General features: G+C 48.8%; 6 protein-coding genes across 6 annotated transcripts; 3 read left to right on the top strand and 3 right to left on the bottom strand.

The window, feature by feature from the left end:
• Positions 1 to 314: 314 nt before the first annotated feature.
• PCYB_114390 (hypothetical protein) lies at positions 315 to 1,155 on the top strand (the record flags this gene model as incomplete). Its single annotated transcript, XM_004223318.1, has 4 exons — positions 315 to 371; positions 551 to 606; positions 814 to 877; positions 1,102 to 1,155. The coding sequence occupies 4 exons, from the start codon at positions 315 to 317 to the stop codon at positions 1,153 to 1,155; spliced, it is 231 nt and encodes a 76-aa protein (XP_004223366.1).
• Positions 1,156 to 3,249: 2,094 nt separating this feature from the next.
• PCYB_114380 (integral membrane protein) lies at positions 3,250 to 7,670 on the bottom strand (the record flags this gene model as incomplete). The annotated part of the gene is made up of 8 exons (XM_004223317.1): positions 3,250 to 5,085; positions 5,449 to 6,133; positions 6,234 to 6,338; positions 6,368 to 6,409; positions 6,449 to 6,587; positions 6,938 to 7,106; positions 7,287 to 7,346; positions 7,476 to 7,670. 8 exons carry the CDS (start codon positions 7,668 to 7,670, stop codon positions 3,250 to 3,252), a joined length of 3,231 nt encoding a protein of 1,076 aa, XP_004223365.1.
• Positions 7,671 to 9,672: 2,002 nt separating this feature from the next.
• On the top strand, positions 9,673 to 10,550 carry PCYB_114370 (50S ribosomal protein L18; the record flags this gene model as incomplete). The annotated part of the gene is made up of 2 exons (XM_004223316.1): positions 9,673 to 9,870; positions 10,110 to 10,550. The coding sequence occupies 2 exons, from the start codon at positions 9,673 to 9,675 to the stop codon at positions 10,548 to 10,550; spliced, it is 639 nt and encodes a 212-aa protein (XP_004223364.1).
• An 818-nt stretch (positions 10,551 to 11,368) lies between these two features.
• On the bottom strand, positions 11,369 to 14,737 carry PCYB_114360 (adapter-related protein complex 3 beta 2 subunit; the record flags this gene model as incomplete). The annotated part of the gene is made up of 2 exons (XM_004223315.1): positions 11,369 to 13,766; positions 14,193 to 14,737. 2 exons carry the CDS (start codon positions 14,735 to 14,737, stop codon positions 11,369 to 11,371), a joined length of 2,943 nt encoding a protein of 980 aa, XP_004223363.1.
• A 4,389-nt stretch (positions 14,738 to 19,126) lies between these two features.
• On the top strand, positions 19,127 to 21,431 carry PCYB_114350 (hypothetical protein; the record flags this gene model as incomplete). Its single annotated transcript, XM_004223314.1, has 2 exons — positions 19,127 to 21,026; positions 21,358 to 21,431. 2 exons carry the CDS (start codon positions 19,127 to 19,129, stop codon positions 21,429 to 21,431), a joined length of 1,974 nt encoding a protein of 657 aa, XP_004223362.1.
• A 561-nt stretch (positions 21,432 to 21,992) lies between these two features.
• PCYB_114340 (syntaxin binding protein) lies at positions 21,993 to 23,924 on the bottom strand (the record flags this gene model as incomplete). Its single annotated transcript, XM_004223313.1, has 1 exon — positions 21,993 to 23,924. A coding segment is annotated over one exon (1,932 nt), but the record flags the coding sequence as incomplete, so codon positions are not given.
• Positions 23,925 to 26,658: the final 2,734 nt, after the last annotated feature.

Genomic DNA, 26,658 nt, shown 5'->3' with positions numbered 1-26,658 from the left:
TATGATCTTCAAAAAAACATAAACAAGTGGCAAATTTATCAAAATAAGTGAAACAAACCGATTGACGGATTGAGGCATTATACGCGAAGCTTCGCCAGCCCTGCGGATAAGCAAAAATAAAAAACACGAGCAGCAAAAAGGAACAGAGGAGAGATAGAGAGATAAAGAGAGAGCATTATAAGGCGCACGTCCTACACTGGAATGCAAACATCTGCACGAGTGGCTGCACGAGTAGCTGCACAGTCCCACTGAGTACGCAGCGCGGGAAGCCATCACACTTTGCTATTGTTTTTTGTTTTGCCTGACCGTGGAAAATGAAACTGTTTGCCCTTTTAAGCGCTGTGCTCAGCCTGTACTTTGCCGCAGCACAGGTAAGGCCACGAAGGGATGAGTCGTGCTCGTGACGTGACCGAACGGGAAACAAACGCTTGAATAACGAATTATGACAGAATTGCAAACATCGTGATGAAAAGAAGTTACGACACGGTGGGGAACTCTCCCCCCTTCATTCTGTTTTTCCCACCTCCTTTTTTTTTTTTCCATTTAACAGACAGGCATAGTGTACGATGAGAATCAGACGAACGTTCAGTTCCATGTGACCTTGTGGTAAGCACACAGCTTTGTCTATATCCGAGTGGGCCTTTCATCGCAGTTTTGGTTGTTTGTGGTCGGTCCACCGGTTTGCGTATTACCAGTGAAGAGGCCCCGCCCATCAGTGGCGAATCAACCAACGAGCGCAAACTGTGCACATTGTTGCTCACCCGTCCACTGTGCTTATTTTTTTTTTTCCGTTTTGTCCTCACCCAACGACAGGATCGTACTGACGCTAATCACGGCATTTATCCTGGGGACCTACGCCACCTTCCAAATCGCCAACGTATGGAGCGGAAGAAGAGAGCACTTGCGAGTGATGTGTGCACCCCGAGTGGTGAAGGGGGGTACAGTCACCCCGCCGTTCGTCCACGCGGGTGGTCACTCCGTTATGCTTACCTATCCGTTTTGTGTTCATGATTGTGAGTATTTTGTTGTGTTTTATTTTTTTTTGTTCTGATATATATTTTTTTGTTTTGATATATTTTTTTTTATTTCCCCCCCCTACAGACGAAGGACTCGCTGCTGTACTCCAAAATCAACACCTCGAGCAACCCAAAATGAAAAATAAAAACGTCAGCGGATAGGCGAGCAGATCGGCTAGATCGTCGCTTCGTCTTTTTTTTTTTTTGTTCCGTTCCACTTTGGCGTCTTCACCAAGTGTCCAGAAGATAATTTTTTTTTTTTTTTTTCCCATTATGCAAAACGTTATTTGCACACTTGGCACCTTGAGTACCTCCCCCAAATGACAGGCGTCACTCTAACGCAACCGCTTCTCAGGGCGTACGTTGTGTGGGCCCGATTGTGGTGATGCCTTCCATCCGTCCATCCTTCTTTCCTCCCTTTATTTCTTTTTTTTTTGTCTGCCCCTTATGGCGACGTGCATGTTTACTCGCCAAAAGTGATGACTCACCGAACGGCTAACACAATTAAAAATAGCTAGCTGGATAGATCGCTGAACAGTGTGACAAACAAGCGGAAAAATCGAAACGCTCAGCAGATATGCCCGCCAAAGAAAGGGGTTATGTTTTACCGCAACTTGAGCGAGAGGGGTCCACATGTCATATCAGCGTTTTTGATATGGTCCCGGGGACGCAGGAGGTACGCTTATTTATTCCTCTCCCTCTGTGCATACATATATGCAGCGAAAAGTGCACGTGACTGACTGTTCGGTTCTCCCTCGCATGGCAATTCCCAGGATGGCAAACTTCGACGTGTTGAATGTACCTACAATGGGGGAAAGCCCCTCCCCCCCCTTAGGAAGCAACTACTTTTTTTTGTCACGTGCAATTTAGGAGCGCACCGTTTACAGTCGATTCGGCAGTGCCGTTAGAGCAATCGCGTGCCGCATGTTCGGCAGTTCGCATGATCACCTGTTCGGATCAACTGCTCGACTTTTTTTTTTTTTTTCTTCCAAGTGATTCTCCCTCGAATGTAAAAGCACCAAAAGAGGCGTTCCCAAATGTGTAGAGGAAGAATACCAACTTCAATAGCCTCCACCCCACTTTTATGCAGTTTCGTGTCCCTGCGATTTATGTCCCCCCCCCTCCCCTCGCCTCGCATAACTCTCCAAAAGATGTCTCAACAGTTATAAAAGGGGAAAGTCTTATTTCACCATCAACGTTATGAACAAATGAGATTAAAAAAAAAAAAAAAAAAAAAGAGGAAGGTCATTAACTGGTGCGCCTTCATCATCCTGGGTGAGAAAATAAAATAATAAAATAAAGAGCGATCATTTTGCCTTTTTTGCAAATTTGTATAAGTAGTACCGCAGGAGAGTGCCTCCTTCAACTCATCTGTGGTCAGCATGCTGGTGAGAGGGTCAAGTGTTTGCTTGCCACCCTCCGCTGCGCACTCTGACGCTTACCATATACCATATCTTGCTGACCTCATCATATACTGACTCCACCCCATAGGCACGTCCGTCCCATTGGGCCTCTCTGCCCTTAGCCTGTGCTACCTCAATGTAGACAAAGAGAAGAACCAGGTGCACTCCTATAACAACGAGTACCGGCGGAAGCAGAGGGAACTCCTGAAGTCGCAGCAGGGGGAGAGAAGCTGACGCGCTGGCGGGGAGAAGCACTCACATTGGAGGCCCATTTTTTTGTGTTGCCACTCTATTGTGGTGGACGCCCTGTCGTTATCACTATGAAGCTTTTTTTTTTTTTTTTTTTTTTTTTTTTAATTCTACATGTGTTGTGTTGCAGTCCCCCCGGGAGGTTCTTCCCTCGTGTTGGGGGGGGAGATTGCCACGAAGTTGAAGTTCAAATAGCCATCAGCGAGTAGGCTTGTAAATTAGGGGCGTTCACAAAGAAGCGATTGAGAAGGAGATAGTCATGTGGGTTATGCGAGTGGGGAATCTTCGCCTCCTGGAAACACATGTGCACCCACAGTTGTGCGCAGTTGCACAGCGGTAAAGTGTAACGGTTTGAACGCAGGGCTGATGGAGGACACCGATGGGGTGATGCGGCCATGCAGCCATGGGGGAAAAAAAACTTAGCCACGCGGGGGGATGCGCAGCACACACAAAAAAAGGTTTACGCGCATGCACATATAGGCATGTGCAGGCACGCCCGTACGCAGTTATGTAGTTACACACATATATACTCATGCAGTAATGCACCTACACTTACTTGCCTACACCTACTTACACTTCGCTCAAGTCCTGCTGTAGGCGTGTCCCCCGCTGCGGCTGGCCAGCAACTCCTTTATCTCGCCGTAGCGACTCCGACCCTGGTCCCTGTTGACTAACCCCAACTTTGTAATTTTACGAGAATATTTGTTAAGCAGTCCGTACTGTTTGTAGGAATTTCGGATGGCCTCATCCATCTCCTTTTTTATTTCTCCATCGAGGGAGAGTCCCCCGTTGGGGGGTATCATATTTGGCAGTATCTCTGTGGGACTTCCTTTCCCTGTCCCCCCTCCCCCGAGTTTGTACTCTCCTCTTTGTGCTTCCTCTTCAGATGCCTCCCCCGCTGCCTCTTCAACTGCCTCCTCAGCTGCCTCTTCAGATGCCTCCCCCGCTGCCTCTTCAACTGCCTCCTCAGCTGCCTCTTCAGATGCCTCTTCAACTGCCTCCCCATTTTTCCTTTCCCTCTCCTCCTCCATCTTCTTCACCGCCGAAAAAATATTTTCCCCATCGATCGCTTTTTCGGGGTCTTCCATTTCCACCTCCTCTCGACCAGCTCCCCCAACCGGGTCGTGCGCCTCGATAGCCACGCCGTCTACCAGCAGTGGAGACGTCCCCCCCTCGCCTTCGCCTTCGATTTCCCTTCCCCTGTTCGCAGTCCTCTCCATCATCTGTGCCGTTTCCTTGTCCGTTTCCTTGTCCGTTTCCTTGTCCGTTTCCTTTTCCGTGTCCTTTCCTGTTTCCTTTTCCCTCCCCTCCCGCGCCTCCCGCTCCTCCCCCTCCGCTCTCAACTCCTGCAGCTTCTTTTGCCTAAAAAACTTTTTCTTCTTTTGTGCATATCTATTTTTTTCCTGCGTGCGTATCTTCCTTCGTAGTGACTCTTTCTCTGCCGCTTCTGGTTCTGCTGCTTCTTGCTCCGCCGCTTCTAGCTCGTCCGCTTCTGGCTCTTCCACGTGCAGTCGCCCCTGCTGCGCAAATCGACGCTTCTTCCGCATGCTGTCCCGCTTCATCATCTCTCCCGAGATGGCCTCCACAGAAGTGCCCCCCGAGATGGCCTCCGCTGAAGCATCTCCCCCCGTGGTCACATAATGGCTAGTTCCCGATATGGACCTGTGCCTATGCTCAGTGACGGGAGTGCCTCCTACATGAAGGAGGCTGTTGTGTTCATCTAGACGGTCCACCCCAGTGTGTGTCCCACTCCTGCTAAACCTACTGCTTGCATAGCGGAGACCCTTCTGTTCAAGGATGACCCGCGAGGAGACTACCTCCCACCAGGCATTCTTCTCCCCCTGTGGAGAAAATCGGTACACGTCACTAGAGACAGTCAAATGGATGGGACTCGATTTCGATGGGTTCTTCTTCCCCTCAGGGGAGGGTACAAAAGAAGGGGTTCTATACAACAAAGAAATGAGATCTTCATCGTTGGATGCGAGTTTGTTTAAAAATTTCTGAAACCAGGGAGTCTGCAGGATGGTCTGGTCGTCACTGTAACTAAGTAGGTTGAATTGCCAATCGAGTCTGTCTATGTACAAAACGGGGAGGAAGCCATAAAGGAGTCTAAACTGGCTACACAGGGTCTTCTCTACATTGTCCGGCTTGCAATTAAATTCGTAGTTGTCCCACCCGGAGTGTGGTGCTCCCCCCGAGAGTAGTGCTCCCACCGAGTGTGGTTCTCCCACCGAGAGTAGTGCTCCCCCCGAGAGTAGTGCCCCCCCCAAGTGTAGTGCCCCCACCGAGTGTGGCGTAGACGATACGCTGGATGGGCTGACAGCCCGCACGATGATCTCCCGTCTCACTTTGTTGATATGCCCAAAGGAACCATATATATTCATTTGCTGGAAATTCCCATACTCTGCATTCATCACCTGCAATGGTGACAAAATATTTTGCACGAAGAAACACAAAAAGTACAAAAAAAGGACAAAATAAAAATACTGACAGAGATATTTTACAATAAACCGTTGATTACTCATGTGTAGTACAGAAAGGGAGAGTAAACAGAACAGGTGGGAGATAAAAAGAGTCGAGAAATACACATCTGAGAAACCATGAAGAAAAATGTGATTGGTGTAGACGAAGGAAACACTGAGGAGGAGTCCCACCTGACCAACCAAACATGGGAAAATATTTTTTGTAAAAAAAAAAAGATAAATAATGTAGAACAGGAAACAAGTGACATAGATAAAAAACAGCAAAATGGACACTCTCGTAGAGTACGTAATATACACACAGCTGTTGTATAGGACCATGATGAAGGCACAGAACACATGAAAGATCAGCTCCTTCGAGATGTTGTAATTTTTCAGTATATATTGTGGCCCCTTTTTTGAGAAGGCCCAGTGAAGCGCATTAAGCAAGTCCTTTTTTATGCACTTCAGGAGATTTTCCTCTAGGTGAAAATTCGTTTCTTGGTTGGAGCTTCCCCTACCGAGGAGGTGCTCCTTCTCCGCTTGGGGGGGTACTCCATCGAAGCGGCTCCCTCCATCGAAGCGGCTTCCTCCGTTGAAGCGGTTTCCTCCATCGAAGCGGCTCCCCCCATACAGGCCGCTCCCCCCATACAGGCCGCTCCCCCCATACAAGCCGCTCCCCCCATTTTGCGCCCCCCCCTCCGAGTCGATCCTAAAATACGCATCTCTCATCTTGTTCACATCGTCCACACTCAACCCTGTACAGAATAACACATCAAAACTTTGAAAATATCCCTTACTCTTGGCTAGCTGTGCAGTCTTCTCCCTCACCACAGACAACACTTCATTCCTCTTGGCCTTTAAAAGAAGAGGAAGCAACACCTCATCGTCGAAACAAAACATCAAAGGAGCTACTAGCAAAACATAAAAAAGATATGAATTCCCTGTGATAAAATTCAGTAAGCAGTAGAGAAGGATCAATACTCCACCTATTAATCGAAAGGACCTTACAGGGAAAAGAATAAAAAAGGAGAAAACACATTCGGTTAGGATGCAAAAAAGGTTGTCCAATTTACTCATGCTAAAATATGAGTGAAAAATATAACCTATGCTTGATGGTAATGGTTGTGTTTCGTACAGATAATATTTTCCTTCTAGATGTCCCCACAAATCTGTGTTTCTGAACCTGATCAGACTGGTCCCTATCAACACTTTGAAGACAAAGAAACGACATGCGTACCTTACAAAGGGGGTGCTAGAGAAGCTACATTTGAGATGGTTTCTACAGAGGGGAACCAAAAGGAGAGTTAAAAAAACCAACTCTAGCAACTCGATCTCGAATACGTAGTTGTACCATACATTCCCCACGCTGTAAATGGACTGCAGGATTAGGTAAATCGGCAGCACTGTCACTATGTTTATTTGGTTCAGCAGGATCGCCGCCAGGGAGAGGACCATGCCTGCGGGGGGGGCAACCAGACGGAGTGGAAGAAGGGAAGAAGTGGAAGAGGCGGCAGTGGAGGAGTGGAGGAAGCGGAAATGGAGGAGTGGAGGAAGCGGACGTGGAGGAGTGGAGGAAGCGGACGTGGAGGAGTGGAGGAAGCGGAATAGGCTGAAAAACGATGCGGTGCGCGGGACTACCTTTTTCGTAGGCCCATCATACGAAGGGGACACACCTCGGCCCACGCCACCTTTCCCTCCACGCCGCCTTTCCCTCCACGCCACCTTTCCCTCCACGCCACCTTTCCCTCCACGCCGCCTTTCCCACCACGCCGCCTTTCCCACCACGCCGCCTTTCCCTCCTACCCACCTACTACCGGCATCGCCGTCAGGACCAAATCGCTCGCCGGGAGGAACCAGAACAGCGAGTGGAAGCTCCGGAACTTCTCCCAGATACCCTCGTCGCGCAGGTCTTGCACCACCTTCTCCACGTGCTCCTTCGCCGGGGTCAGTCCGTCCTCCCCGATCAAGGCGACGTTCTAGGGGAAAGCATAGCGGTGAAAGGGGAATGCATAGCGGTGAACGGGCAATCCACGTAGGTGAACGGGCAATCCACGTAGGTGGACGGGCAACCCACATAGGTGAACGGGGTCAATCTCGAGAACTCTGCCCCATGGGAGGCTACTCTTGTGAGGTTGCTCCCCTGGGTGGGTGCTCACCTGCCGCCACGCCACAACGAACGAGAAGAAGCAGGACAGGAGGATTATCCTGGTGCACATCTGCGAAGGGTGAAGAAGGGGGTGCCCATATGAGTCAGCGCGGGAGTCATCACGTAAGCCACCGCGTCAGCCACCACTCCAGCCACCACGCCAGCCACCACACGCGCGGCACTCCCCCTGAGCACTTACTAGTTGAGACGTCCAAAAGGTGTTCCGCAGAGCTTTGTTGTTGAAAGGAAAGGTATCATCTGTGTCCTCGTGTACAAACACATTTTTGACTAGCTCTTTGAACCACGTCTTAACCTTGCGTAGACCCCCCTCGTGATTAACTTCCTTGTCGTTGACTAGGATCCGCGTGGGTCCCTTCATCTCAGGGGGTTCCATTTTGCATTGCAGTGGGTAGGAAGTAAGTCGGAAGTAAGTCGGAGGTGTGTCGGAGGTGTGTAGGAGGTGCGTTGGAAGTTCGTCCGAAGTTCGTCGGAAGTACCTCCTAGTGGGGGGGAAGAGGTCTACTTCTGCGGCCCTACCGAGGCACTTCACATATAACCACACGCACACAGAACTAAAGACAAAACACTAAAGCTTAAAGTAGCAAAGCATAGGGGTGTTGTTGTCAAGTGTAGGGGGGGGGGAAAAAAAAAAAAAGAAGAAATGGAGGAAGAAAAAGAAAGAAGCAATGGAGGAAGAAAAAGAAAGAAGCAAAAGAGGAAGCAAAAGAGGAAGAAAGGGGACCTTTCCTTTTATGTGTCTACCCCCTCAGCTGCTATTGCATTTTGAGAGGACCATTCGTCTAGCGGTAGGCTAACAGGACAGAGTTGTCTAATGCACACCGTGCAGGTGGTACTCATGCTGGTTGCAAACTCTTTGCGGGACGGGCGCACCGGAATGCTAACCGGGAAGAGAAACACATTCCCCCTAACTCTGTTTTTTCTTTGCTGCACCAGAGGCACAACTGCACGAGGTAAGTGCATGCATATGTACACGTGCGAATAATTTTTTTTTTTTTTTTAAACTGCATACTTTGAGTATGCATAGAGGGTGCACCTGCTTGTTGACTCCCCCTGGGCTACGCGTACGCTCTGCCACTTACGGACAGCATTTTTTTTTTTTCTTTCTTTTAAAAGTGCATACCTTAACGGGAGAATAAACAACCCGTTTGGCATTTATCCGGGTGGACACCCGTTGAACACGCTAGTGAGTGCGTCAGTGAGTGCGTCAGTGAATAGGCTAATGAACCATCAATGAACTGCCAATGAACACACCAATGAACCGCCAGTGGAGGATGTGCACCCATGGGTCGGCTACCCGCAGTGGTTAGCTTGGCATACAGCGAGGCACCATCACGGTAGGGGAGAACAAATTTGCCCCCACGTGCGGAACACCCTCAACGGGATAACGAGATAACGGGATAACGAGATAACGGGATAACGAGATAACGAGATAACGAGGTAACGAGATAACGGGATGCACCTCCCCCTGCAGTGATTCCTATATAGACAGTTAAACCAAACAACAAAGTTGGGTGAGGATTAAGTTCACGGGCAACCCAACTTATTCACACAAACGGAAATATTCTCCTCGTGACCCTTCTGCTAAAAATATTTTCACCTGAACATGGGCCACACTGCATGCACACATTTTAAAAAAAAAAAAAAAAAAAAAATTATGCCAAAATGCCTCTGCATAATATTTAGGGGCAACTTCTCTTTTCGAGTTTATCATCCCGTTCGCATTTTTCATAGCGTAGGTGTTGGGGGGGGAAGTTAACTGAAAATCCTTTCGCCACGGGGGGGTTCAGATGGAAGCGCTCTTCCTTTCTTCATCCCGTCCTTCTCTCGCCTTCCTTCCTTCCTTTTTTTTAAACCTTTTGGCATGTGCCGCCACTTCACTAGGCTAACCGCGAATTGAACAGGTGAGCAGAAAAGTTGGGACCCCCCAAGTGAACACCCCTTCATGTGACCCATTTTTGGAGGGGGTATAGGGGGGGGGTTCCCACCAGAGGCCAAACGCGTGTACATAAGATACAGAGGCGAGCGCAAACGTGTTTCTTTCCCTATGTATTGCGCGCCTACGTATTGCGCGCCTACGTATTGCGCACCTACTTATTTCTCCACCTGCGTAATTGCGCGCCCACGTGCTTATGCCCCGGCGGAGGGACGCGCGAATTCATTTGCCGCCCGCCAACCGAACTGACCATTTTTTCATGGAAGCAAGTTTGTCACTCGTCGAAAAGGGGATCGCACGGTGTTGCCACGGGCCGAGTGTCATTTTGCAAAAAGGGCTTTTTTCTCTCCAGCGGTATTGCGCCATTTAGCCGCTTAGCCGCCCAACCGCCTAACCGCTAATCCGCCTAACCGCGTAACCACAGTTAAATGGCGCGTTTACTATGAACGCTCCCGCTCTCCTCGTCCCCCTCCTTTTACTTTACCTCGACGTATTGCACAGCTTTGCAACCAACAGGGCGGTCTTTCCAAGGAATCCATTCTCGTTGTTCTCGTCACCCAACAGAAAGAAAGCCGCACCTGAACAGCTCCCCCAGGGGAAGGTTAAGAAATTGAAGGAGAAAAAGAAGAAAAAAAAAAATGTAATTAAAAAAAAAAAAGGGGGGGGAGGGAAAATTCCCCACGTGTGTGCAGCATTCCGATGAGGTCTCCCGCCAGTAGCTCACCAGGCGGGGTTCGTCAGCTTGGCACACCAACGAGGGTGTGACCTTCCCGCGTAGCTCCTACACTCTGCACTATTTACTCTGCACTATTTACTCTGCACTATTTACTGTGTACTCTTTATTTCTCATTTTTTTTTTTTTTCTGTGCCCCCCCGAAGAGCGCCCTGGAAAGGCTGCTCCGCGAGCATGCGGAGAAGGTGGAGAAGGTGGAAAAGAGAGACGTGTCGGACAACCCTAGTGTAGACGTCGACAAGGAAATCCTTCAGGGGAAGAGAATACCAAGGCTAAGAATTAAAAACACAAATAATCATATTTATGCGACAGTAGTGGATGACTACAGGAGACATATACTCTGCTTTTCTTGCTCGAGAGACCCAAATTTATCACATGTGCTAGGCACGTACAGAAATAAGACAACCAATAGAGTTGTGAATAATGGGAGGACTATTAAATCTGGGTGGGAAATTGGGAAGGACATCGCAAGGAAGGCCTTAAATAAAGGCATTTTTAAGGTAAGATTTGATAGGGGGAAGTTCAAGTATGCCGGGAAGGTGGAGGCGTTAGCTGAGGGGGCCCGCGCCGTGGGGTTGCTGCTGTGAAGTATGTGTGTGTCTGGGGGGTGCTCACTAGTGCAAGGCGTTGTTTGGGAGTGCACCACTATGCTTGGAGATACCTTTTTTACACCCTTTTGATGGTCGCATAAAAACACCAGCGCACGGGGTAGACATGTGCGCCTGCACACCTGACGTAGGAAGCGCCCCTTTCTGTTTATTAAAATAAATACATATCTTTTTTGGTACTTTTTATTGTGTATATGTTTTTTTTCAAATAGCAATATGAACAGGGTGTGTGTGTGTAGGGGAGGGGAAGGTTAGCATCCACGTAGGTGCTTCCCTTTAGATGCGTTAACTTGGGGAAAAGGGCTCCATACATCGGCGGTGACCCAACGAGAGGGTTCAATCCCCCCCAAACACGATTGCAGCTGCAGTTGCTCCTTCATCGGCCCATCTCATTTTTGTTTTACGTCATCCACGCGAAAGAAAAAAAGAAAGAAAAAAAAAAAACGCGCACACACAACCTGCAGGGTGCTCCAAAAAAGTAATTCTTCCAAATTAACTCATTCGTAATGTTTAGCGGGGGTCTGTTCTTCTCCACTAGGGAGTTGCTTCGGGGGGGCATTTCGCCCTCTCCCGTATGCACATGTGTGAATAAAGAAAAAAAAAAAATGAACAGGTCAGGAGATAAAATTGCAAACGCGAACAAACTAGCCATAATGATTTTCTTCCCACCTGACCTGTTCATATTTTTTTTTCGCTTCACATTTTACAAACGTTCATAAGGAGAATGCGTGTCCATCAAAACAGACGCTCACGTAAACGCATCACCCTGTGTCTGCTCGCGCAGTTGTGTTGACTTTTTATTCAGCTCCCTCGAAATCTTCATCATCACTGAAGAAGAACTTTTCTATATCGTTTATTTGCTGCTCGTCTATTTTGGAAAAATTGGTGGCGGAGATGCACTCCCCTAGGTATGTATCCGCACTATCGCCTACTTTGGGGGGGCCTCCATTCTGCTCGTCATCAGACTCGTCATCCTCGCCCTGAATTTTGGTCCCCCTGTTGGTTAGCAGTCCGCTGGTGGGATGCAGCATCTGTTTGTGCGCATTCCGCAGCGTGTTTTGTGTGTAGCCTGTTTGCCTATCCACGAGATTTCCCTCCTCCCTGTAAAAATCGTCCACGTCGGAAAAAATTTGATTACTGCTCAAGTGGGCAGTGTAGCTGATCTGTACATCCCTCGAAGAGATACTCGTCAGGGGCTGCTTCGTTTTTTTCCTGTTTGTCATGTGTGCGCTTCTGGGCAAATCTTCGTCCGCAAAGTCGGGCAGCTCCACGTAGGATGGGAGTCTTCTGTTGAGGATGCTCGACATGGTATTCAGCTGCAGGACAGCTGGGTTCTTCAGGTCGACTTGGACGTCCCCATCGCCGTAGTCGAGATTGCCGTCGAGATCGCCACTTCGATTGCCGCTGCCATTACAGTTGTGATCCAAGTCGAAGTGGTAGTCTCCGTAACCATCGTGCTCTACCCCCTGAGCCGCCCCAACGGGAGAGTTGCGCACACGCTGCATTTCCTCCCTACTGAGACGCAACACCCCAGAAGGGTCTCCATTTCCAGTGTTGAGAAAAACGTGCTTCAAGTAGCAAAGAGGAAGGGTGTACTCGTTCACTGCTTCTCTGTAGAGGTCCCTTTGCCAAAAGGTCACGTTGAGATCACCTTTGTTTGCTAGCTCCCTTATCCTGAGCATGATGTTGGCGTAAAATTTACTGGTCTCTTGGATGTCGAAACGCTCCTCAGGGCGCGATCCCTGCAGAAGGGCCAGCTTGCATAGGCGCTCGTACTTGGCAAAGTCCTCCAGGTGCTGCGCCATGTGCACCACGTGGTTGTTCGTTCCCTGTGCGAGCTTGCTGTGCTGCTCTTGGTAGATGCTCGTTGTTGCGGCGGGTCTCTCCCAGACCCGCTTCTCACCTGTCCCTTCCCCGTTTTGCTTCTCACCTGCCGCGTTGCCGTTTTGCCCCTCCCCTGCCGCGCCCCGCCCGTGGAGGAACCAAATGGCGTACTGGTAGGCCCAAACCTTTAGCACGAAGTGGAGGACATGGACCTTTAGCGCCCCCTCCATGTGCTCAAAGCGCTTCACCAACATGCGAGCAAAATCGAAAAGCAGCAGATGGTCCATGAAGTTCTGGTACTTGGCCAGGGTCCACAACACGGACGCTTGGACTTCCGTCGATTCAATGGTAAAAAAAATGCGAGTCAAGAAAAAATTAATTTGGGAGATACGCTCTACGTCACTCTGTCTCAGTAACTGCCTTAGCGAGAGAATGGCCTCATAGGAGTACAACTCAAGACTCGAGTTTAAGAGAGCAATGATGTGTTGCATGACTGTGGAGAGACACGATGAATCCACCACAGCCACTGCAGTTATGTGTCTAAACAGCTTCTTCACAATGAGATCCTCGTTTCCTGGTTGAAACAGAGCATGTAGTAGCTCCTCCAAAACGATTGGCCTGTTTTCCTCATTACTTAGTATGTAGAGCATGTCTATTTTGATTTTTTTTTTGACGGTACTGTCTAGAGCGCTAATGTAGAAGAAGGAGAGATAAGCAGCGAAGTCTTGTCTCAAATGAATTATAATCGACTGTACGCTTCTGATAAAGAGAGCATACATGTGGTCATTCCCCTCCATGGAGCACTTCATGATACACGAGATAATCGCTTGGATCATACTCTCCTTGAAGGTAAACTTGGTCAGGTGGTACAGAGATGAGATGGATTGTATGACTACGTTGTAGCTACAGGAGGACAACAGGAGGAGCAATTTTTTAATGAACAGCTCGATGTCCACTCCGTAGCGGCGCTGCTGTTGCGGCTGTTGCTGCTGCTGCTGTTGTTCCTGCTCGTCATCCCACTCGTCGTCCCACTCGTCGCCCGTGCAGTAGTGGGAGTGATATGGGGAGGGGCTTCTCCTGCGGGACGTCCCTGTACCGTTACGGGGAATGCACTGTACATTAGGGGAATCCTCCCCAGGACGGTGCTTCCATTTCTCCCCCTTGTCGGGGATCACTCGAGAGGGGGAGGACTCCTCCGCCTCCTCTCCACCCTCCTCAGTGTCACCTCCATCGAGGTAACCGAACACACGAAACAGTTCCTTAAAATTTATGTTATTATTTGTAAGGGGGTCTCGGTAAAATACCCTGCAGTATAGGAGCAGCAAGTCGATTAGGTAGGTCTGGTGGAAGGGATGCATGATCAGGAGGTACCTGCACAGCTTGTAATAGTGTGGGTGAAGGAAGGACAGCCACTTGTGTAGATTCTCGCGGTGAATCCTAGGTAGGTTGTTTCCCCCCTTGGTGGTGTATTCCCCTGGGGGAGCCTTCATTTCGCCTCCTTTCGTAGATGGCATGTCGTCAGTGCTGCGATTAGGGGTGGTCTCCTCCTTCTCCTTCGTCTCCTTCGTTTCCTTCTCCTTCGTCCCCTTCTTCTCCTCCTTCTCCTCCTCCCCCTCCTCATCGGGGTTCTCCTTTGTAACTCCCCCCAACTCGGCCGCCAACTCACCGTGGGTGGTTTCACCCCAGTGGGGAGGGACCCCCAAACACATGGTGTAGAAGGAAGCCACGGCAGCGGACACGACAGTGACCTCCGTGTCACCAATCAAGTCAAGTAAAATGTTTCGCAAAAAAATTAACCGATCAGGATCAACGTTATATATAGAAGGAATCACATCGGCTGCTGTCTTTCTAACATAAGGAGATCTATCCTTCGCCATTATCTTAAGTGAATCCATCACAATATTTATCATCTCGAGTGACCTACAGCAGCACATGGCCCTCAAGGCATATGCACGAATTTGGAAATCATTACTGAGGATGTCCTTTTTAAACGAATTTACAGTAAGCATGCTCAGGTCAGCATTCCGATCACCATAGAGAGATAAATAATTATAGATCAGCTTCTTCAGAGTGCGATTTTTATTTGACAAATTATTTAGAACTTCCACGTAGAATTCAGAAACGTCTTCCTTCATGGAGTGAGCGATGAGGAGACGCTTAACTCCTTGTATCTTTTTTTGGACGTTATTACTTCTTAGGTCATTCGTAATTTCCTCCTTGTTGTATTTGCTGCGATCGAAGTAGATTCCATCGTTGAGTCTGATGTGTGAGATGATATCCTTTACGTTTGTGGCTGCCTTTTCGAGCAGCGGTACTTTTATGTTGAAGTTGATCGAGTCCATCCTTCCGGGAGGGTACTGCGTTTAGGCAGGCGCTGCCACTCGGTGGGGAGGCCCCCCTGGGGAAGCGGAGAGGGAAGCGGGTTGAGACGCGGGTAGAGAAGTGGGTTGAGACGCGGAACCACTTGGGGGGCATACCTCCCCATGGGTAGGACGCTAAGTTCGTTGGCAAAGAAGCGGACGAGTGGACCGCTAATCACGTGCGGGAGTACCCCCCCCGGGGGAGCATCACACCAGCAGCGATGCAGTTATAGTAGCGGGAAAATAATGCTTCCTCAAAAACGTGGAGCAAAAGGGAACAAATATAAAAAAAAAAAGGTGCGCTTCCCAAATGGGAGTTACTCAAACAAAAAGGGTCATATGTAACATTCTACATGGATTCCATTTTTTTTTTTTTTTTTTTTTTTACTTCTCTCTGTTTGTTTTAATTGGGAACTCGTTGCTTGGTTTTGGCAGCGCCCGTCCCCTGCGTGTCATCATCAGGGGGAAGCCTATTTTAGCCTCCTCTGGGGGTTCATGGCCGGGTGAAGTGTTTTCATCAGGTGCATCCCCTGGTTGGGAAGCCTCACAAGGAAAGCCTCACGTGGGCAGCTAAGCGGGGCAGCTTAGTGGGGCCGCTTAGATGGGCAGCTTAGTGGGGTAACTTGCTGAAGAGCCTTACTGCCCCGATTCGCTGGGCCGCTTTACCGCCATCGGGATTGCGATCAATATTACGATTGTGGGTGAGGTTTTTTTTTTTTTTTCCAGGCCGTTCCACTGCGCATGCAACTCTGCCTTGGTGCCACAAAAGGGAAGCGGTCAAGACCATTCCCTGCGCTCCCTACACGCTAACGAAAATATTTCCACCGTGGCCACTTCGACCATCCCTGCTCGCGTTGACCACCTATCAGTTCAGCATGATCACAATTTTTTTTTTTTTTCAACTCCTCTGTGGTGGGGGTGTTCCTTGGAGGACACCTCATGTGAAACGAAAATGGAAGACTTCCCCGCCGACGCGAAGTGGCATAGGAAAAGGGCCACCTGTGTATGGGGATGGAGGGTATATAAACACACGGCAGGGAAATGAGGAACATGCCCTGAGATGAGGGCGGAGCGTTGCAAGGAAAAAAAAAAAAAAAAAAAAAAAAAACAACAAAAGGCAAAAGGCAAAAGGTAGAACAAAACGTCGCGGGCCAAATTACCCTACCCTTAGCTCCTGCTGGCCGCTTCTACTTGTCGATTCTACCTGCCCCTTCCCTTCTCAGGGAAAAATGGAACACTGAGGGACGGGTGAGCACCGACAACAAGGCGGTTGGACCGTGGTGGGGGGTGGACCGCTTTTTTGTTTGTTTGTTCTCTCCCCTGGTTGTTTTATTTTCCTTTCATTTTCCTCCCCCTGAGGTGTAACTGAAACGCCTTTTCGAAGGTCAAATTTTTCGCGAATTAAAAGAACAGTTTGTAAAAAAAAAAAGGGGGCGTCACTTGGCTGCTCGCGGAGTGAAGGAAAGGGCCACTCCACTCCCTCATTGTGGAAAAGCAGCCCAAGTGGTGTATTTTTTTTTTTTTTTTTTTTTTTTTTGCCCCTTCTATTCAGTTCTGCCTGCCCACTTGGAACAACACAAAAAATATAGCACCCGCTCGCGGGTAAAACCACTGTGCAAAAATTTTCCTATTTTCACGAACGGTTGGCAGCGAAGAGATGTCGCGTTCGATCGATCGCTTGGCGAACTGACTTGGGGCGCTCAAAAAAATTGTCGATAGAAATTACACCTTCAGCGTAGATTTACACAAAGGCGCGTCATAGAGATAGGCACAGCGGGGCGTGAAAAAAAAAAAAGGAAGGAAGGAAGCAAGCAAGCAAAGGGAACAAACAAAAGGAACAAACAAAGGAACGAAGAAGCAAACGAAAAAAGAACAAAGGGAAGAAATAACTCCCCAAAGCAACCTACACCCCGCGGCGGAAGAACAAATCGCCGATTTTTGATCTGTCACTCGTTGGAAGTTCTTACTCCACCAGTGTTTTTTCCTTTTTTTCCTTTTTTCCTTTTATTTCTTTTTTTCTCATTTTTCTTTTTTTTTTTCGCATTTTTTTTCCTTTTTTCTTCTTTTTTCTTCTTTTTTTTTTTCTTTTTTTTGCCACCGCTTCACCAACCGCACACGTGACAGCTTTGTCCTTGCGTTGCCTCGCAATGGACTTTTCTGCACACGCGCACCTACACGAGCTCGCGCGGAAATATTTTTTGTAGATGGGATTCCCACCTCGGCAGAGTACCCACCGCTTAGTCGCGAACGCGCAGGTTCCCTTTTGTCTACTTTCTTCGCGTGAAAATACACCTGACCGTCCCTGCCCACACGTAACTGCCCCTGTCAACACGTAACTGCCTTTGCCCACAATTGACTGCCCTTGCCAACGCGCAACTGCCTTTGCCCACACTTCACTGCCCTTGCCAACACATCACCGCACAGCTCAGCTTGGGGGGGGCCTCACCTACAGAGATCGTGCAACCCTTCACCACCTTCGTCCATAAATGATTTCTGAACACATTGTGGAAGCATTTGTGCAGGACTTTTTTGGGCCCTTTTTGTTCTTTTTAATTTCCTTTTTAATTTTCGCCCCGCTGTTTTTTTTTTTTAACATTGACAAAATGCACTTCGAGCAGCGCGAAAAACACACGCAGACGGAGGAGCTCGAGGCCGTCACTCCGAAGTATGAGCGCCCCTCAAAAGGTAAGGAGAAAAAAAAAAAAAAAAAAATTAAGAGTAGGAGTAAGCGGGGAGCACACAGCATGGAATGAGAGGATGTACGGACGCGACAAATCACACAAGCAACGAACATGACGGCGCACCTGTCCAACGGCAACTGTCCAACTGCAACTGTCCAACGGCACCTGTCCAACCGTATCTGTCCAGCCGCACCTGTACCCCTTGCGCGTCCGCCCATTCGATACACACCTTTTGGAGAAATGGCATGCCAGTCGTGCGGGAAAAGGGGGGGGGGGTGGCGAAAGAAGTGGCCTCCCCGATCCGTCCCACTTGCGTAATGCGTACACATTGCGGGGGAAACAGTGCGATGAACTATCAGATTAACGGACGCCAAGTGACAAGTTATGCAAATTTCACCTGCACTGTGCAGGTAAAAAGGAACTAGCCAAAATAAAAAAAAAAGAAAAAAAAAAAAATAAATAAAATAAAAAGAAAAAAAAAAATTCCCGTTCAGGTGATCAAAGTGCAAAATGGGACAATTTTTTTTTTTTTTTTTTTTCCCCCCCCACGCAAAGATCCCAGAACAGACACGAATAAAAGCGATACGGTGAACAATTTGTGTCTGAATAATTGTGCATCTGGTGTAGTGTCCCCCTTCGAATTTGCACCCCTTTGCGTTGTTAACGTTTAACCCAGTTGGCATACACTCGAACTGGAACAGTAGGGGGGTGCACACACGTCTGTCTGAAGCATCACCTCATTTGCCACGTCGTGCCAGCTCATTCATCGGTGCAGCCGTTCCTTCGTTGCAATTATAATGATGTAGCCATGCGCACTATGGTCTAATGCTCCCGAGAGTGCCAACGTTGGTGCGATTATTTCTGTGTTCCTTTGTTAACGTGATTGCCTATCCTCCCCGTCATTTCTTCCTTTTTCCTCCCATTTGCAGATGGATGTAACGGACGCGGAGTTGGTTCGCTGGAAGAAAACTCGAACAGGGGGAAAATGAGCGTTTCGAGCGTGGAGACGATTTGTTCCTATTCCAGCGGGGGGTCGCGCCTGGGCCCAGCGGGAGATGTGGGAGAAGTGGGAGAAGCGGGGGAAGCGGGGGAAGCGGGAGAAACGGGAGAAGCGGGAGAAGCGGGAGAAGCGGGAGAAACGGGAGGAAGAAGCGAAACAAGCGAAACAAGCCAAACTGACATAACGCACAGAACGAACATAAACAACCGCGCAGACGTAGCTGCCCGGCCGAGGGAGGGAGGGCGAACCCCCACCCCTGATCACTCCTCATACACACAGCAGACCGCGCTAAGTTGTGCGCTGGGGAGAATCAGCTCCAACTATGTAATCCATGCGAGCAACAACCCAAGTGGTGCAACCGAATGGGGCAGCAAGGTGAGCGCCTCCACTTCGGTGAACCTGCGTAAGGTAACAAAATTGATCAGTCTCTGTGAAGACCTCCCCGCCAGCTCTGCGTACACTGGGAATGGTACAGACGGGGGGGAGAAGGAGAGGGAGAAGGAGAAGGAGGAGAAGGAGGAGGAGAAGGAGAAGGAGGAGGAGAAGAAGAAGGCTCAGAAGAGTGTCACTCATGTGAGAGTTTCTCATATGGATAGTCATCAGGTAGGTGTGACTCAGACGGAGTGCCATCAGGTAGGTGTGACTCAGACGGAGTGCAGTTGTGAAAGGAGCCCCGAGCGTGATTTGCACATGATCAGAGATCCATGCGGGAGTGACGATACCGAGAAAAGTAGCAACTCCTGCAAAGAGAACAGCCAAGTGGAACCAACAAAGGACCCAAGTTATGACCACTCTAGTAGCAACAAACGAGTGTTCATCCAGGGGATCAAAAAAAACTATCACACGAATGGAAGAAACACGTTTACGTACTTAAATGAGGTTCTAGACAAGACCTACAAGGAGACTGTCGAGCTCGATGGGTCCGAGTATATTCTTCTGTATGACATATGTGTTCAGGATGGAGGAGATGCATCTAGCCAAGTGGACGAAAGGGGAGAGTCTACTCAGAATGCCCCTCGGGGTGGACCCGCCTCTTGGGGTGAACCCACCTCTTGGGGTGAACCCGCCTCTTGGGGTGAGCCCACCTCTTGGGCTGCATCTGCATCTGGATTTGCAGCAGTCGGTGGTACAACCCCATTAGAGGAAGAAAGTGACATCCTCACTCTCAACGCGTACAATAAGTACCTAAATATTTTTCATAACTTATCGAATCAGCTGCATAGAATTAGGAGACTGATATACCCCATGGAGGTAGACATGTCGAGAGGATATGCATCCAGGGGGTCGTTAACACTTGCTGGGGTAGCCTCAAACGGGGGTTCAAATAATGACGCGGAGAGACAAAGGAGAGATGGAGGACGACCACAGATGGGGGGATGTAGAATGGTTAGAGGTGTTGACGAGACGAACCTGGAGTCCTTGCAAACTCTGTTCGAAGAGGAAGCACACATGAGGGGTAGCCCCAAAATGAAGCTGCTGGAGAGGCTAAACTGTATATTTTTCACCGCCATGGGTACCATTGGGAAGGAGGCGGGCAGAACGGGTGGTACTACGAGCGGCACTGCGGGTGGTACTACGGGTGGCACTACGACTAGCAGTAGGGCTGCTGATAATTCAGCCAAGAGAGCTGCGAACCCAGTCGGTCCCCCCACTTCTAGCACCGCTTCCCACCTTCATGCGAGCTGCCCCCCCACGCGGAAGGGCCAGCTGACCCCATTGGATGTGGCCAAAATTACGCAACACATGAAAGGCAGCGCAAATAGAAGGGTCCACGAAAGCGACATCTATGACATTCAAATTATGAAGAAGGGATATGTCTATCTCTACGTCAGGAATGGATACTGGGATGACTACTACTGTGTCCTTTTCCACTTAAACAACAACGTACTATTCAAAAACGACCTCCTATATACGCACTACTGCAGAGTCTACGACAGAGGAGGGGTCTTACACAATACGCTGAACTCTCCTGACTCGTACAGCAATTATTTTATAGCTTTTTTTAAAGACGACCGTTTAGAGATGAACGGATTATCTAATTTGGAACTAGCCATCATGTTGAGAAAAAATTATTACCCTTTCGTAATTGAACTGTCACGGAGTAAAAAGGCAAGCATTATGATTCACACAGGTCAGGATGTGCTCCTCGGTGTGGAGCATGCGCAGGGTGAGGCTCAGGGGCAGGGCAAAGCTAAAGGGCAAGCTAAAGGACAAGCCCAACGGGTGAGGAGCTCTCTCATCGTTTTCGATGTTAACTCGAACCCGTTTTACCTGATCCCCATCGAGTGCTCCACCGAGTGCTGCCCGGACGATGGGGTTGCCGCGATAAGTGGAGGGGGTAGAGTTACCAAGGGAGCAGCTAATGAACCATCATCCCAAGGAGGCACTCCCCCTCGTGTTCGAGTGAAACTCCAATATGGACTGCTCAAAGAGTGGAACGACTGCCTCGGATCCGTAATGGAGAGAGCAAAACAGAGACACACAAACCTTTGCGACAAACGAGGACAAAGCGAGAAGACGCACTACGTCAACAAAAAGTTTAGCCAGTGGATCGACGCGTTTAAGAAGGAGAGGAACATCCAGGAGGGAGGTGCGTGTCAGAGTATGGGGCGCGCAGTAGCAGGGGAGGTGGCAGGAGCGGCGGCAGGGGCGGCGGCAGCGCCGTTCGCGTCCTCGGGGCATGTCACACCGTTGCGGTGATTAAATTCGTCGCCTTTGCACCTGTTTCCCCACCCACTGTTTTTTTTTTTTTTTTTTTTTCGTGCGACGCTCGTCGTGTCGTTAGCGTGTCATTAGCGTGTCATTAGCGTGCCATTAGCGTGTCATTAGCGTGCCATTAGCGTGCCGTTAGCGTGTCAATAGCGTGTCGTTAGCGTGTCGTTAGCGTGTCCCCTTTTTTCCCCCCTCCGGTTCGCTTTAAGGCGGCCCCCGCCCGTCCACCTTTTTATTTGTTACCAGGAAGGGGGGAGGGGAGGGGTCACAACTCTGCGCTTAACTGGGCAGACCTGGCGAGGATAGCTCGTTGCGGTTAACTCGATCGGCCCCCGTGGCCCCAAATTAAAGTTACTCCCAATTGGGCAATTACCCAAGGTCGCTGTCTGCCAAGCATAGCAGGTGACAACAGCAAATGGGCTGATATATTGCGGTGATACTGAGGTGTGACGAGGTGTACCAAGGAGATAACGGACGCTCCGCACACCCATGAGAGTTGCACCTCATTCAGGTTAAGCAAAAAAAAAAAAAAAAACGGATTAAAGGGGGGCGCGCGTGCTGTGTACCCTTGAATTACGAAAAATACGCACGTCATGAGTCGTTCTGGCGACCATAAAGAGGGGGGTCACTCCAGAAGGGGAGAACGGGGAGATGGAAAGCAGCAAAGGGGAAGGAGCAAATGGAAAGCAGCAAATGGGAAGGAGCAAATGGAAAGGAGCGAAATGGAAAGGAACGATATGGAACGGAGCAAATGGAAAGCAGCAAATGGGACGGGGCAAATGGGACGGGGCAAATGGGGACGCGTGTTAGCCGCTTGGCTGGGGCGCCCCTGCCTGTCCTACCCGCTGGGGAAGCGCCTGAACTGCTGGAAGAGCACCTCGCTGGTGAGCAGGGACGTGCCGCCCAAATAAACGTCCACGGCCAGCTGCTCGGACAGCTCGTACGCCTGCCGAATTTCGGGGAAGGTGATCCCCCCAAGGATGAAAATGATAATTTTTTTCCCACCCCCCCTTTGGCCCTCTTTCCTTTCCACCGACTTGAACTCCCACACAGTTCCCCTAGTCACATTTGGCTTCTTCCCTGCAGACGCGTTCTGGTCTTTTCCATGGTGAGAAGACCCCCGGTCACCATCCACGAATGGGTACTGTCCCCTATGCAAAGTATCCTCATGTAACTCCGTAATGATCTCTTTGATATTTGGTTCATATCGACTCAGTTCATACTTTGCATTCTTTGCAACGTTTTTATAATATTTTATTTTTTTTTTATTCCTTTCCAAAATGTGAGAGATTTTATTCCCCGTGGAGGAGCTCTCCTCTACTGTGTGCTTCTCCACATGAGTACCTTCACCACAGTGCATCTTCAAATTGAGAAACAGATCGATAAATTTTTCCATGAACAGACCAACTTGAGATGATTCGATTAGTCTAGCTTTATCTAGCTCACTTATATTCTCATAGTTAATAAAATAAAGGAGAAGCAACCTGACCTTCTCCTCCTGCTGGTAGTCATTGCTACTGATTATAGACAGAACACTTTTTGAATTTTTGGTATGTGTTAGTTCCTTCCCATAACTGTCAACATTGCAACACAAGTCCTGTTCGACCATCCCGACTTGTACGATATTTTTCTTTTGTAAGGTCTCGAAGCAGTTGTCACATAAGTACACATGCAACCAGTACTGCTCAATCATCGTTTCGTATTCAGGAAGGGATCGTAAAGCATCTAATGCTTCATTTGGACGTAACACATTTTTTTTTTTAATTTTTGCAACTGCATTTTTCTCTGTAAAGGAGGCAATGTCATTTTTGATAACTTCATTTACGTCTTGGATATGTGTATGTCTGTACTTAATCCAAAGGTTGTCTTCCTCCGAGAGGATGGCTCTTTTTATTTCCTTCCTTTGATCATTGTTTGTAATTTCGAAGCTGACTGTATGTGGGTCCTCCTCTCCCTGGTCAGTACCCCCCTCGCTGTGCACCCCCGGTTTGGGCTGCCTCTCCGTGTGCCTCTCCCGATGCGTCCTGATCCGCAGCACATCGTAGCAGAGACTTTGATACGCGTAGTCGTGGGCAAACAAAATGGAGCAGTCGATCGATCGGTCCAAAATCAACAGTACATCTTCATCGTCCCCATCCGATGTCTCCAAAATGCTCGAGTCACTTACACAGTTGGAAAATATTTCTGCAAATTTCTTACACAAAGGAGAATTAAAATAACGTAAAAGAGGCTTACTTTTCAAGCAACAGCAAACAGAAAGTAATTCCAACGCAAGTTCTTCCAAAATGTTGGCATCCTTTACAGGATAAAAATCATACATATTTAATTTATGGTCCAAATAAAAAATTCTACTTTCAAATGCAAAGAAAGGGATGTTGAAGCATGCACATGTTTTTATTTTCTTAAGTAAAAAATCGCTACTTGCTAGGAGGTTAAGTATTTCTTTTTTTTTTTTTCCCACATTTGAGGTAAATAAAATATGGATATTATTGTACATGACATTTTGCTCATTTTTGAAATCTTCAAGCATCCTTTCTACGACTTCTACTTTGGAACTGAGGAAATAAATGCAGTCGAAGTCTTTTAGCCTGTTTCGCTTGGCATCAATCTGTTCCACAAGGGACACACCCCTTTCCAGCAGTTCTTCGCTCCTGCAAATCATGGATAACACTTGGTGTGCACTCGGGTCCACCACCATGATTACGTACTTGCTCACTTGGGTGATCTTCTCGATCACGTTGAACAGCCTCTCCCGGCAGTTCCGCTTCAGCGACATTTTGGACGGGGCATGAGTCGGCGGCGTAGCCCAGCGGCATAAACGAGTGCTATAGCCCAGCGGCATAAACGAGTGCTATAACCCAGCGGCGTAAACGAGTGCTATAACCCAGCGGTACTGGCGATGGGGAGGGCTGCCACGCGCCGCCTGCCCGGGGGCGGACAACCGATAGGGGAACAAGCGGTGGTCAAAGAAGCGCGGCCGGACTCCCGCCCACTCGCAGATAGGCAGATTGGCAGGTTGGCAGATTGGCAGATTGGCAGATAGGCAGATAGGCAGATAGGCAGATTAGCAGCTTGGCAACTGGGCACTTCGACAACTTGACAGCTCGACAACTTGACAGCTCGACAACTTGACAACTCGGCAACTCCTCCACTCGCACAAATTAGCCACAAGCGGAGCATCCAAAGCGGAGGGCCCCTTCACATGCAGAGCTCCGCGCGCTTACCATTTGCTTTTTTTTTTTTTTTTTAAAAAGGCAGGCCTCGGGATGCGGGATGCGGCATGCGTGACGCCGCTTCCTCTGCTTATTTTTCGTGAGCCGCTTTTCCGTGCCGTCACTGCAAACCATTTTACGGAGCATTGCTGCAGACCATTTTGACGACCATTCTGACGACCATTTTGACGACCATTTGGGTGACCATTTTGATGGCCGTTTGTCGACCGAACACGCTGTGACCGCGTTGACCTTTCCCACATGCTGCATGCGCGCCATTTCCAGAGGAGCCGCATGCATCCCCATGGACCCGCGGTAACTGCCACTGCGGCGTCCTTCACCAATTGACGAAGATCCCGTGAAGCGCCGCGCGAGGAACGAAGCCCAGTAGCTATGCGCAGAAAGGAAGCACATGCGAACCCCTATCCATTTTTTTTTCGCAAAAATTATGAAGCGCGCACGGGTGGTACTCCGCACGGTGTGTTTCCCATGTAGTTCCAGCCAACTTCACAACGCTTCCCTTTTAACTACCCACGGGGGCATATGTCCCCTATGCAAGCATTCACGCCAAGCGGGTGAAAACCACCCTACTGCGGATATAACGACTGGCCGTTAATTTCCCCTTTAAAGCAAAAGTAAATGCCCACTACTCACAGTTGGCCACTCGCGCGATAACATCGAAGTAGGCAAAATTCTGCGACGACCCAGACCAGTCCAATGGCAAAAATGCTTCTCTCGCGGATGTGCAGTTTGTGCTTTTTTTTTTGCAATGACCCCCTTCCCGCGTGTTTTTCCCGAAGGGGGTATAGTAAGCTTTCTTGTGAGAGGGTCACTCCACCTCACACATGGGTAAGACGCGTAAAATAGACGAAGACCCTGCGTTGTTACTTATAACAAAAAATGAGATACTGTTTTTTTAATGTGTCTTCTGAGTGATGACCAGCCAAATGAAGAAGCCTTTTAGCTTTTTTTTTTTTTTTTTTTTTTTTTTTTTGCACCCTTTTGCTGAACCGTTCAGGCGAAAAGTTGGCTAGCTGCTTAAAAAGGAAGCGAAAAGTTATGACCACCATGTCATAATTTTCTTTTTTTTTTTTCCTGCCAAGTGGCAAGCAAATGTGATAGTAACGCGGCAAAGTAGGGATGCCGAAAAAAAAAACTACCACGGGGGGTTTCAGGCACATCCAAAGTGGCCACTTCGCCAGTTCCAAGTCCCTGTCGTCGGCTACCTCTACACACAGTGGGATGAGCATCCGGGGGTGGCTTTACTTTGCATCCTCCTTTTGTCCACAAACAGTCGTGCGAACGGGAAGAGGGACCAACGCACGCACGTTAGCACTTGTGTGTAGGGAAGTAAAACCGCGTTAAACAAGTTACCAAACAAATCAAACAAGGCGAACAAAAAAAAAGAAAAAAAAAGCAGAAAGCAGAAAATAGAAAGCAGCAGAACAGGCCAACAATGAAACGATAGTGCGCACTAAAGTGTGTTTTCTGTTTGTCTTTTTTTTTTCTCTCGCACCTTTGTGAAATTTCGTATCGTTGCGATTTTTAAAGCCGTGACGCTTCTCACCGGAGAGTGTGCTAACCCGAAATCGTGCGCGCTGAGCATACGCCTTGTGCGACAAAAAATAAAGCACGCACGTGCACGTGAGCAATCAGCAACTCGCCAAGTGGCCTAATGGTCAAACATGTTTTCCCTCGGCTTTCTTCTTAAGTGTTTGCGCCACAGCACAAGTTCGATGGTGCACTCTTTTCGCTTCCCCCCCAATGTGCAATTGCCCCTTGGATGTTCAACCCCTCCATTTATTTGTGCGCACACCGCACAGTTTCGTACACCTGTGTTCACTTGGACGAATTTTCCATCCTTCGTGTCCCTTTTTCCCAATCGATTCCCCTGGACTGCCACTTCGACACGAGAAAGTGTTCCGTGCGAAATGCCGTATGCCGACCGCGCAAGGTGCTGATTGTGTTACATTTTTGGTGTAATTACCATCCCTATTGCGCATTTTTTTTTCCCCCTCTTAATTGTTCGTATGCACACGTGTCTGTTTAGGGGAAAGTTGGCACTTCCTCGTAATCTCATGTGTGCACACGAGTGTGCGCGGGTGCGTTCGCGTGCTCTTAGACCAAAGCGTGCATTTGCACCTGGGCATGAACCAATTTCGCTATTCTCCCGTTACTTCTGTTCTGCATTTGTGTTGACTCAGAAAAAAAAGAGATCAACAGTAAGGCACCAAAAGGAAGAAGAAGGAGAAGCGGAAGAGGAAGAATTGTCTTCGTGCGTCCTCCATTCCATTTCCT

The sequence above is a fragment of the Plasmodium cynomolgi genome, chromosome 11 (genome assembly GCF_000321355.1).
Source record: "Plasmodium cynomolgi strain B DNA, chromosome 11, whole genome shotgun sequence".
NCBI lineage: Eukaryota > Apicomplexa > Aconoidasida > Haemosporida > Plasmodiidae > Plasmodium > Plasmodium cynomolgi.
Note: the sequence above shows the minus strand (reverse complement) of the source record. Positions and strands in the feature narration are given on the sequence as shown.